We start from the raw sequence: 13,247 nt of genomic DNA, 5'->3' as shown, positions 1-13,247 counted from the left end.
GGGTATGGGGACTGGAAAGAGGCAGGAGACAGGAGATGGGCACAAAGGAGAGACAAACGGAGAGATGTGGTTGTGAGAGCCCCTTCTGGAGCGGAACCATTCCTAAGGTGAACTCTACTTCAAAATAAGCTTTTTCAAAAATAAAGTTTTTTCTATTTGCAAGTAAAAAACAGTAAGCAATACAAGTGGTAGGAAGTCTTTGTTATACAGAGTTGGAAAAATGGGCTAGAAAAGCAACTACCATACGTCTTATGAGAAAAGCAACCACTATAATATTCAGAAAGATGAAAATATGTATTAGAATTAACAAAGATTAATGATCTTTATTAATTCTAATAAATAGCTGGATCAAAAACAAAAAGAATAGATGAGGAGTTCTGCACTGAGGGAGATCAAATCCAACACCTCACCCATGCTAGGCAAGCACTGTACCACTGAGCTACATTTCCAGAAACAACAGACTTCCTTATAGAGGTCTCATAAAATTAGGGGCATGTGGCTATTTACAAAGAGATTATAAAACATCCTGGAATAGCCTTAATATGGAGACACCTACAAAACTTCATATTTATGAGCCATTTGTGTACACAAAAACACAAAAAATCATACATAATTACTGTTGAATATATATATACCCGTATAAATGAAAACTGAAATACATCAACAATATTACAACAGCAGTTACTTCTAGATATTACATTACTGATAGCTTAAAGACTCAACAGCCGGTGCTTCAGGAACTACTTACTCCCAGCTGCCTGCAGTATGGGAGTGAAGCAGAGTAGAATGAGTAAAGTCTCTGGGGTCATACTGGCCAGGAGAGTAATTCTGGCTTTGCCATCTACTATTTGTAAATATCTTAAAAGACTTAGCCTGTCAACTTCAGTTTGGCCCACAAATGTATAAGGAATACTGATATAACATGCACTCCAGGATGCATTTCTAAATTTTTATACAGCCACTGTCTTTAGAAATTGTTAAGAAACCAGTAATAGAAGTTACATAATCAAACTTCAGGAATACTTATAAATAATTGATACAGATGACACTATTGACTTATTTCACTTTATGCATAAAATTCCTACCTCCCAAATAGACTTTAAATTTCCTGAGGATAAAAGCATGTAGTTCTCCAAGCACTTAGCACGATCAGCAGGCACAGAGGAGTTACTGAAAAAATGCTTGTTAAACGACTCAACAAATAATATAAAAATATATATACTATTTTTAATCTAATGCCTTTTTAAAATCATAGTGCTGGAGATTGAACCAAGGACCTCAGACATAGTAGGCAACTTTTCTACTATTGAGCTACACATGAGTTAAGAGATTGAGCCGAGTCTCATACATATGAAGCACCCTCTCCACACACTGAACTATATTCCCAGTTGTCCAACATCATTTTGTTTTTGCTTTTTTACAAGATTTATTCATTTATTTATTTTAGTATAGGTTCTTCCTAAACAGCTTGGACTCATACTGATTTTCCTGTCTCAGCCTCCCCAGTGCTGGGATTACAGGCATGCGCCACCACACCCAGTTTCGATGGCTTGCCCAGTGTTCTGGAGCTGATAAGGCATGTGGTAGGGAGGACTGAACCCGGGTCTTTGCGCTTGCCAGACAGGCACTTAAGATCACTAAGCTATTTCCACAGCCCAATTTCCAATATCATTTTGAAATAACAAAATTTAAAATACTGAGACTCTGATATGACATTGTTCCTGACAAAGCTGATTTCTGATGACACCATCTTCCCATGTATCTATGCAATACTGTTATAGGAATATAAAAAAGATTTCACCCTAAAGTACTGCAATTATCTTGTGGTATCATGGCATATGGATGAGTATGAAAAACTTCAGAATATGAATCTCATGGCCTCTAAGAGCCTTTATAAGTCATCTACATTTAAAACAATGGACTGGACTGGTAGCCAAATGAAATAATTGCGGAAAAGAACATTCTATGGGAGCACATTATATTTATAATGTTGATTTCTAGTAGAAAATAGAATAAAGATAAGAAAAATCTATGAAAGTATTTCAAAAAAAACAACTAGCAGAAAAAGTGATGGAATGAATAAATGATTACCTATCCAAAATTCCAAGGAAGATTAGAAGGATTTAGACATGGCATTTCTTGTCAAAACGGAAAATGTGTTTGAAAGATGTGTGACAACAAAATGCTTGCTCAGTTTGCCAGGAAACTGCTTAGAGGACTGTTGATTCCACTTTTTTAGCATGTTTCAGGGTACCCAGAGCGCCAAGCTATGGTTTTTCTGTTTTGGGGTTTGTTTGTTTTTTGTATTTAGTACAAGATCTACAGGGTCTTACTACACAGATCAGACTCGTAGTGATCCTCCTGTTTTCAGCCTCCCAAACACTGAGATTACAGGTGCATGCTACCACACCTAGTCTCAACTGCCATCTCAGCACGCTCTAGCAGCGGGGCCAGCATGGCATGCCAGGGATCGAACCCCAGTCTCTGCGTCTGCCTAAGCAGGAACTTTAATCTGCTGAGCTATCTGGGCGGCCCTATGGTATGGATTAATAATGGAACCCTGCCTAAGGTAGAATTTCACAGGCATTCCTTTGCACATTGATAAAGTCTGATCTATCAGGAATGACCACCAAGCAGCTTATGAGTCTGGCCAGTATCAGGGTCAACATTTTAAAATATGAACAGACATTGTTATGGTCTGGCTCTTGATGTCTCCCCAAAGCCTCATTCAGTCATAGATGGGGATTTTTTTATAGGTGACTGAAGCAAGTGTGTGTGATGCTGGGATTAAGGGCGTGTGATTAGTAAATCAGAACACTGGTTTGGTAGCCCCCCAAACCTGGTGGCCAGATACAATATAAGAGACAGAAAGAGACTTGTCTTCCCCTTCGTTGCTTTGCTTCCTCTGCCTGCCATGAACTGTTTCCCTTCTGCAATGTTTGTCTGCCATGCCACCTTGCCTTCGTGCCAGATGACTACACATAGACTGAAACCTCTACAAACTGTGAGCCAAATAAACCTTTCTTCTTTTTTTTTTTTTAATTTTTTTTTTTTTTTATTTTTTTGAGAGAGAGAGAGAGACAGAGAGAGAGACAGAGAGAGAGACAGAGAGAGAGTGAGTGTGTGTGGTGTGTGTGGCCAGCTCAGCCCACCAGGGGGCGGGGCTGGCTGGCATGTGGTGCTGGGGGATCGAAACCGCGGTCCCTGATGCTTTGCTAAGCTTGTTCTAAGTAGGTGCTTTAGACCACTGAGCCATCTCTCCAGCCCCCAACCTTTCTTCTCTTAATTTTAGACACTGGGCATTTTGTCTCAGCAAGGAGAAAAGTAACTAACACAAATACGTTAGGGTTCTTCTCCAGAAATTAGATCACAAGGTCAGTTACTGAAATCTGTGACAGATAGGAAACAGAGAAAAGTATAAATACAAAGTGGTTGAAATATATGGTATAAACATTTTACAAATTTAAACTTTTAAAAATTCATTACAGGGCTGGCCAAATAGCTCAGCAGATTAAGGTGCCTGAAAGCAGACGCAGGGGCCAGAGGTTCAATCCCCAGGCCTGCCATACCAGCCCCGCCCCCAGGGTGCACTGAGACAGCAATTGAGTCTGGGCGTGGTGGCATGTGCCTGTAATCCCAGCTCTTGGAAGGCTGTAAACAGGAGGAACACTACTAGTCTGATCTAGTAGTGAGACCCTGAACACCCTGTGTATTCCCTAAAAATACAAAAAAAAAAAAAAAGAATCATTACCGTAAAAGAATAAACTGCACAAAGCATGTGGTACCAGGGATCTTTGCCCTTGCTATTAATCTTCCTCAAAATACTCCTCCTTGCTTCAAATATATTTATCCTACTGTTCTTACCCATTTCTGAGGCAGTTCTGGAAGATCTTTTTCTTTACTGTCTTTAGATGTACTGTCATGGCTGCCTTGATGACTTTAATCAGTTGAAAGCATTTACCTTTGATAATCATTTTGATTTTGGGAAAGGGCCAAAAGTCACACAGTGCCAGATCAAGTGAATAAAACACATGAGGATATATATGTAGTAGTAGTAATAATAATAATAGTAATAATGCAATAATATATTTTTACAATTTTCCTTTTCCACTGGATGAGAGTGGGCAGCAGCATTTGCCATATTTTTTGTCATACTTTATAAAGCCACTCACAAGAGAGCTTCCAGATCTGCTTCATAAAGTGGCAAGAGGGCTAGAGAGATAGCTCAATAGAAAAAGCGCTTACCTGGCATGCGTGGGGTCCTGAGTTCAATCCCTGGTACCATAAATAAATAAATAAAATAAAATGGCAAGAATGATAGGATAAGTGTGTTTGAAGAAAGGGGATATATTGGGGATGGGACACAGCAATGTGTCATTTACTTCCTATAACTTTTTAAAATTTAAACATTCATTGCATTTTTATCTCTTTTGTATGTAATGGACAGCATAGTTATAAATGAATGCAGAACGGGTACTATCTATTTCTCAGCATATTTTATGCAATAATGAACACCACTAAAGTGGATTCAATTTAAAGAAATGAATGGTAAAGGAACAAATAAAATCTTTATTAGAAAAACAATTTGTCATGTTGTAAAAAGGATTACTGTGCTCATAACTAGATGCTCTAGCCACCCTATTTTTATTTATTTTTTATTTATTTTATCTTTTATTTATTTTTTTGGCTGGCTCAGCCCGCCCTGAGGGCAGGGCTGGCATGGCATGTGATGCCAGGGATTGAACCGAAGTCCCCTATACCTGCCTAAGCTTGCCTAAGTAGGCACTTTAGACCACTGAGCTATCTCGCCAGCGCTATTACTTATTTTTTAATATATGAAAGTGAGGAAGGCAAAGGGTAGCTAGAGAAATAGAAGAGCTTACATAAAATAGCTTTGTATTCATTAAGAAGAGATCAACAGGACCTACATTAAGACATATACAGAAAATCTGAACAAAATGGACAAGATGAATGATACAAAGTGTTCTCAGTTTGTATTAAATACAACATAAAGGAGTATTAACTACATCAACAGAAGAGGCTAAATTTTTTAGGAAAGAGAAACTGTGATGGGGGAATGGAGGAAGTGGAAAAAAAAGAAAAAAGTAGTTAAGATAGTTATACTACAAATTTCTCTTAGTTCATTGAAAAGGTTTGTGTTGATACTGTTTAGATGATTAAGTGCTAAAATCTTGTACTCAGAGTAACTAATGTAAAGATAATATGCAATTTATTAACCATTGTTACCCTCCTATTATCTTATTTTGAAATTCTGTGGGTCTTTTTCTCTTAAAAATAAAAATAATGGGGCTGGTGAGATGGCTCACTGGTCTAAAGCACCTACTTAGAACAAGCTAAGCTAAGCAAAGCACAGGGACCGAGGTTCAATCCCCCAGCACCACATGTCAGCCAGCCCCGCCCCCTGGTGGGCTGAGCTGGCCACACACACACACACACACACACACACACACAATAAATAAATAAAAATTTAAAAAATAAAATAAAATTCATTATAAAAAAAAATGTTTAAAAAAAATAAAAATAACATGGCTGGCAAGATAGCTCAGCAGACTAAAGTACCTGCTGATGCAAGTTTAGGCAAGCACAGGGACTGTGGTTCAATCCCCAGAACCACATTCCAGCCAGCCCTGCCCCCAGGGTGGGCTGAGTCAGCCACAGAGTCTGAGCATAGTGGTGTATGTCCGTAATCCCAGTGCTAGGGAGGCTGAAAGCAGGAGGATCACCATGAGCCCAATCTGCGTAGTGAGACTCTGTAACAACCAACTACATTAAAAATAATAAAAAGTAAAAAACATTTTTTAAAAATCAAAAACTAAAGTGAAATTCAAGCACTATAAGTCATATGATATGGAGAGAAAAAAGAAAACAAATTTTCTTGTTCTACATAGTCATTATTTAGAAACAATCACTAGGAAACACATACTTAATGAGAATACTGGAGTCATTGTAAACTCCAGTAGAAAGCAAGAAACACAGTGTAGTTTAGTATGAGACTGGCCTTTGTATGAGGATACAGCTACATATAAAACACAGTTTTATCACACTACAGCCTCCTAGTTGTATAACTTTAGCAAGTTAATGAAATGTCTCTGGACCTCTGTCTCATCTGTAAATAACAGCACAATACCCACCATTTGCAAGACTGCTACAGTAATTCATTCATGTAAAGCACCTAATACAGTGCTAGGTAGGTACTGCTGTTACTATTATAATCATTAATACTGTTAGTTTTATAATTATTTTGCACCAATGAAGACAGCAAAGATAAATGAGGCATCTACTGAAAACCAAAATGGTTCTCTTCTTCTACCCAACAATATTTCAGAATGACCTACAACCCCATCCCTGTTTTAATTTTTTATTTTCAGAAAGGGTCTTACCAAGCCACTAAGTTACCTGGGCTGAGTTTGAATCTGGGATCCTCTACTTCTGCCTCTAGAAGTAGGAGGAGAGTTAAAAGTGTATGCAGCCACACCCAGCTTGTTATTTCTTTTAAAAGAGAATGACAAGAAAACCTAGGAAACACACTATAACCATTATAAAATATCTTAATAGCAATTTACTTTCCAAATATGTTTTTTAAGTCTTTTTTTCTTGTGAGCCTAAAGCTTTGAAAATACAGTTATTAGCCTTTATAACTCATACCATATAAGCACATACAGCAAGTGCAAGTAATACCAGCAACATAATGGTTTTTAAGCTAAAATAATTAGAATATATGCCAAAAAAATTGTCATTAGGGTCACTAATGAAGCAAGGGTAAGTTTACATTAGAAATAGTCACAGAATGATCTATAATCCAGATACATTAAAAAAAAACCCAAAAAACATAGCATAAGGCTGGCCCTAAGAGCAAGGTACTGGCATGTCTTGTACAAAATGTGCCCTCCACACATGAACTCCTGTGACCCAGAGGGAAAGGTGGACAAAAGCACAAGATGTGAAGAACAAACAGCTTCAGAGGGCCAAGTCCACAAGAGAAAGACCCCAAAACGTTAGAGATATCTACCCAGAGGGTTTAAAGGGATGAATTAAAAATAAAAGTTCTTATATAATAATATAAACTATATAAATATTGTATTAAGAATTAAAATTATTTTCATTTACCTGATTGCTTAGAATTTCTTTCTTTCCACTGAATATTTTTGCATTTGATCTGGTTTTGTCTCTCTTTTCGGAGTCGTTCTAATCTTTGAGCTTAAAAAGAAATATTATAACTATAAGTTTGTCAATGAAAGTTTACTATAAACAAAGACATAATTAACTACCTTTATATGAATAAAGATGTTTTATATTGCATATGTAGGGAAAAAGTCATAAAATTTTAAAGGTGGCACCCCTGAAAAGCAAATACCAACAAAAACATGAAAATATTCTTGATTTATAATTGAAATTAGAGGATATAAAACATTAATAGAGATCATAAAGATAGTATTAACATGGAAGAGAATAATAAAATGTGAAAACTTCTGTGATTAATATGACATTTCATTATATAAATCATTAATAACGGTCTTAAAGGAATTTTAATGCACAAATGAACTGAAGTGAATATTACATTACAGGAATAAAATTACTGTTATGAATTACTCTACCCGTTTCAAAAATTAAAGATAAATGAACTCAGACTAGACTATTAAAGTTTTAAATATAAAATCCTTTATCTAAAAATCATGAAAATTATAAAATGTCAAAGCTATATAAATTAGCATAGCTTTTCTTCAGTGGGCTGAAACAGTTTATAGGTAGTAAAATAAATGATTTGTATCTTTGTAACATTAGTCAAATCTTAAAAAGAACAATTTTTCTTTTAAAAAATTTTAAGATACGCTGAAAGTATTAAAGTAAATTCTTTAGTCACTAGAACAACCAAAAATCTCAATTAATTATTAGCAGCTAAGTGCTATCTAAAGAAATCTCAACACCACCATGAGTTACCTAAAATTATGCATTTGTGATCATCTCACTATCAGCTGATCCACCTTCAAAACTGGTAAACTGATCCTTTAAAGAAATACCATCTAACGTCCTTCACAAGGGTCGCATTACAGAGATCACAAGGGAAAGGAAAGTCACAACTGAGTCCATCTCTTGAAACTGTTTTGTCTTGCTTATCTTCAATATCCTATTCTGGTACATTACTAATAGGAAAAAAAAAAATATTTCCAACCACTCTGAAAGTGGGGAATCATACACTCCTGCCCTGACACTGAAGTAGGGAAATAACGAAGATCATCTTACCAGAAATTTAAACTGTGCTGCCAAAAGCATTCTGACAATGGCACTATATTCTAACCAAATTCCACCGAAGAAAAATACATTCAATTGCAATTAATAAATGTGAAGGGTACAGTCAAAGTAATATAATCATAAAGCTCTCAATTTAGCATCATTCTCCTACTGAAATCCATTTGACCTGTCACATAAGATATCATCTCAATAACCTGCAAGGAAGTCAGTTTTGACGAGAGAACTGAGAATCAATGGTTCTAAATTATATTCAAACCTTCACTCAAATCCTATTTTGATAAAAGTTCCTTTAGATATGGGAAATGCTATTAATTATTTCCATCATGAGAGCTAATCATTCTTTTTGATGTCATGGATGGTGAATTCTGAACCAAAACCTTAATGTGAGTTTCACTGTACATTGTATCCAGCTCTATCTGTAATAATCCTTTATGCACACTTTACATTTGTACCACAAAAATACAAAAATATTTTCAATGTTGTACTACGTATTCTATCATGACCTTTCCTAAGAGGGTAGATTACTGCTGGCGATCTAGAGATTTTATTTCCTGATGATCTAAAAAATAAAAATTATCTCCTAAAATACCTGATTGTATCAGAACTACAATACACTACATCTAAGTAAAGCCTAGGTTCACTACATTCCCCTTGAAAGCCTACCAAAATGTATAGGCTGGAAAATAGGCAATAAGTTTTTTAAAGCTAATAATCAAATACACACATAGCAAAGTTGAGCATATTTAAACCACAAAGATCAATTGGTAGTGATCAACTTAATGGTAGTATAAAAACAGGGGCATCTTTTCTAATTTTATACCTAATGTAGAAATTCCTATTAAAAATAAGCCCTCATAAGCTAAATTAAGTCTTTCCTTCTTTAAAAAATAAACATTTAATAAAATCAGGGCTGGGGATATAGCTCAGCAGCACAACACCCGCCTGGCAAGTACAATGTCGTGAATTTAATTCCCAGTATCAATAAAATAAAATAAAATAAAATAAAATAAAATAAAATAAAATAAAATCAGCCCTAACCAAGACTCAGTTGTCTCAACCTGCTCTTTCGTCTGTCTACAATTCCTGCAGGGATAAGAACTGTCTCAGGCAGCAGCCTATACTCTTCAGCTGGTCAGCTCTCTGTATTAAAGGATCATTACTTTGTCAACCTGCAACCTGCCTCCATGCAGTCTTTCCTACTGGAATAATGCTGCTCCGTTAAGGCAGTCAAAACAGGTGCACCTCCCTTTTTACAAGCACATTTTTAGAAAGGTAAGGTGTCTTTTCACTTTTCCAGCTATTTCTCTCTGTTCACTCCTTTCTAATAAAATCATTCCAGAGAACACTCCATTCACACTCACAGAGAGAGATGTTGCTCAGCCTCAGGGTGACACATCAATGTTCCTAGCAATATGTAGAACCAAGGTTCCCCCACACTGAGCCTGTCCCAACATTATACATTATTCCATAAAACTGTTTACTGATTTAAAGTTCAGAAGACATGACTAGTAGACAATGTTTACCTGTGTTTGAGCGTCTTCTAATACCAAAGTCCCAACTTGAGGTAATATCGACTGACTGGGCATACACATAGCCCTGAGTCTCACCATTGCTTCCCTGAATTTCTGACCCACTGTCTCCAGGCATTGAAGGAGGATGAATCTTCTCTAGGTCAACATCATGATCAATGAGAACCATCTCACACATTCCCGTGTCATCACTGGTCACATGTGACTGTCGAATATGAGCTAGAATGATAGTTGGATTGTCCAAGAAGGCCATTCTTTCTGTGGGCCAACTTCCTTAAAAGGCTATTTTCTCCTCTTCATATTGTTTCACGAGCTCACCTACCTAGAAACATGATGCACACAGTAATATTTAAGAAAAATGCACAAATGACTGAATCATTCTTCAAACAAATTCAATGCGGTAAAACACTACCTTGAAAATCAACATTTATTCCTATACCTAGGATCTTAAAAAGATTAAATCAAAGCTGAAAGGAAATCCTATAAGCATGATGGTTATGGCTCTAGTCAATGCGCTCTCCATGGTATCAGAAAAGAAGGCATATTCTCTTGCATAACAATAGTAACTCCTGAGGTTACTCAAAGCACAGAACTCCCATTAAAACAAATTCTCCTTCCTTTCTAACTTCACTCTCATACAATCTTCTCATTACCTTACAAGGTTTTGGGAAAATGAGTTGTATTTTCCTCAAAGTAAAAAACTATATTTCATAGTTTACATTTTCCTTCCTGTCATATGATTGTGAAATATTTAAAAGGGCACAATGCTTTCTGAGATACCAGGGATTTTACAAAATTGCAATTCAAAGTAATTTTGCTCAATAAACATATTTCCCTTTCTTTAAGATAGAATTGTGCTTTTAAAATAAAACTTATTAATCAAAGTTGCCTTGCTACAGAATTAATTTCTTATTTTAGAAACCTAATTATAAGAGCTGCTTCCTTGATCCTGTTCAAACAGTAAGGATATTTATTCTAGGAATAAGATGATACCTCCTCAGTTAAATGGGAACACTCAACAAATAAAAACAACGCCGAACAGTGGTTAGGAACTAGGCCCTAGAGACTGAACTGGGTTCATTCCTAGCCCTTTCACTTGCTAGCTGTGCAATCTTGGTCAAAATACTTAATCTCTTCATGTTCTTCATTTATAAACTAGAGGTTCCAGGGATAACAGGATATATAGGTGGTAATGCAAGTAAAGTATTCATAAGACAGCACACGGCAAACAAACATAGGCTAATGTAAGCATGATGATGGTAAAAAAAAAAAAAAATCATTAGTTTCAGTTCTGAATTCTTGTTTAAAGTATACATAAAGCCTATCAATATATTATCCTTTTTTGGTAAGTGGGCGGCAGACAAAATAAATCTGTGGTTCCTTTGTGACAGAGAATACTACACGTCATCTGGACCACCTCCTTCTTTCCCTAAAATCATTTTGAAGCACAAAGAATGCGAAAGCTTAACTGAATACGTTCCTGAGGATAGTCCTAGAAGAGTTTTATCTTTAGCAGTGTCTGTAACTGCCAACCATTTGGTGCTGAAGCAGAAGGCCCACAACCTCAAGCCCAGCCAGGAAATTCAGTGACTTAGCGACACCCTTTCACAAAATAAAAATAAATAAAAAAGGGTTAGGTATGCAGCTTAGTGCAAAGAACCTGGGTTCAATTCCTAGTACAGCAAAAACAAAACAAAACAGAAAGAAAAAAAAAAAAAAAAAACCCACCTAACTAAGGCTGGGAATGTAGTTCAAAGAGCAGAGCACTTGTCTAGGCCATGTAAGGCTTTGGGTTTCATCCCTGTTACTGACAAAGAAAAAAAAACAAAAAAAAAAAACTATAACCAGATTTTGTCATTTATTTCTTCCAGAGATAGGACATAAGGGAATATCTAGTTAGTAAACCACTACAGGTAACAGAAATTTTTAAAAATTTGAGATAGTAATATCATTCTATTATTACCTAATGAGTTTTAAGATGTTGAAATTAAAACAAGTTTAACTGATAACTGCTAATCAAGTAAATAACACTAATATTCACCTTTTTCCTCTACTGCATATTGACTAGTTATTTTACACTGCAGCTAATAGGAAATGTAAACATGAATAAGGCATCCCTGAATAAAAAAAAATGTATACTTTTTTTTTTCCATTGTCATTTTTAGGGAAGGGAAGGCTATTTAGGGCCTCACCACTAGATCGGACTCATAGTGATCCGCTTGTTTACAGAGCTGGGATTCCAGGCGCCCGCCACCGCGCCCAGTCTCACCTGCCTTCTCAGCACACCCCGGGGATGAACCCCGGGCAGGCCCCTGCACCTGCTTGCAGGCGCTTTAATCCGCTGAGCCATTTGGCCAGCCCTGTATACTCTCATATTGACCTTTTACATCGTCTAATACCATGGGATTCTTTTAAGTGTCAACTTTCTTAGCTTTTTAGTTTCAGAAATATGAGTTTAAGTATATGTGTCAGAAAATTACAAAATTAAAAGGGAGCATTTAAGTTTTACTTGTAAACACAACTTTTTCTATAACCGCGGAGAAATGTATATGCCCAGAAATTTACCCATACATGAAGTACCTGTCACAGAATCACAAGACCACAGACTGCCAGAGCTGCACACATCCTCACAGAGCAATCACAAGAAGCCATGTTGCTCGCGGAAAGAAAGGCAAGAGACTGAGCGCTGGCAGAGAGCCAGGCACCTCTGCCTGGAACAGAACAGCTGTATGGAATGGCTCTCCACGCGCGCGCGCGCGCACACACACACACACACACACACACACACACACGGACTTCGTAAGAAGTAACACACTTAATGGGTGTTTTGCCACCAAAACGTCAAAAGGTGAAGTGAAAGTACCCTCAAGAACATCTTGTTCAGCAGAATCAATCAGCTCCATTCCAGTTTATGAAGGAAAGAGGAAAGGGCAAACACCTCTGCGGCACACACCAACCACCCGACTTAATCCTTATGGAACAGAGGACTTAAAACACCACACCAACTGCAGTTAGATGCTCTATTAAAACACTGTGACTGGGCTAGGGATGAAGCTCAGGGGTAGACAGGTCTTGCCTAATATGTAGCCAAGGAATTAACCTCAACATTCCAAAAAAAAAAAAAAAAAACCCACTGATTTCATTTAGGAATCTGTATCAGTCACTCTACAAACAATTAGTCAATCCCAGGTCTGACTGAATTCCCAGGAAATGTGCTGCTGCTGTTTAAGTAAGCATACCCTTTCCATATAAGTCACTTTCCTACTACACGTTCTTGAAGACTTAGACTATAAGTTTCCCAAGCACAAGAGCTGTAATGCCACAACCCTTTTGGCAAAAAGAATGGTAGACAGTAGACATGTAATACATGCTGCCTTCCAATTTCTAGTGACTATGCAATTTTGTTGTAGTCAGGATGAGCACGTCAGGTGATTATGAAGAAAGGGT

The 13,247-nt window shown here is 36.8% G+C and overlaps 1 protein-coding gene across 7 annotated transcripts in view; it reads right to left on the bottom strand.

Annotated features, from left to right (window-relative positions):
- Mapkap1 (mitogen-activated protein kinase associated protein 1) overlaps positions 1-13,247 on the bottom strand; it is a 271,952-nt gene that overhangs the window by 227,599 nt on the left and 31,106 nt on the right. For 6 of the 7 annotated variants that reach the window (XM_004641566.2, XM_004641567.2, XM_023701631.1 and 3 more), the window contains 2 exons: positions 9,795-10,122; positions 7,129-7,218 (listed from right to left, as the gene is read on the bottom strand). The exons of the other annotated variant lie outside the window; for it this stretch is intronic. In XM_004641566.2, the coding sequence (XP_004641623.1) occupies positions 7,129-7,218; positions 9,795-10,053 (349 nt within the window). In that variant the 5' untranslated portion in view covers positions 10,054-10,122. The remainder of the gene's footprint in view (positions 1-7,128; positions 7,219-9,794; positions 10,123-13,247) is intronic. 7 annotated transcript variants of the gene reach the window in all.

Source organism: Octodon degus, unplaced genomic scaffold (genome assembly GCF_000260255.1).
Source record: "Octodon degus isolate 3935 unplaced genomic scaffold, OctDeg1.0 scaffold00138, whole genome shotgun sequence".
Classification (NCBI taxonomy): Eukaryota; Metazoa; Chordata; class Mammalia; order Rodentia; family Octodontidae; genus Octodon; species Octodon degus.
The sequence above is the reverse complement of the archived record's forward strand: the minus strand, read 5'-3'. Positions and strand labels throughout refer to the sequence as shown.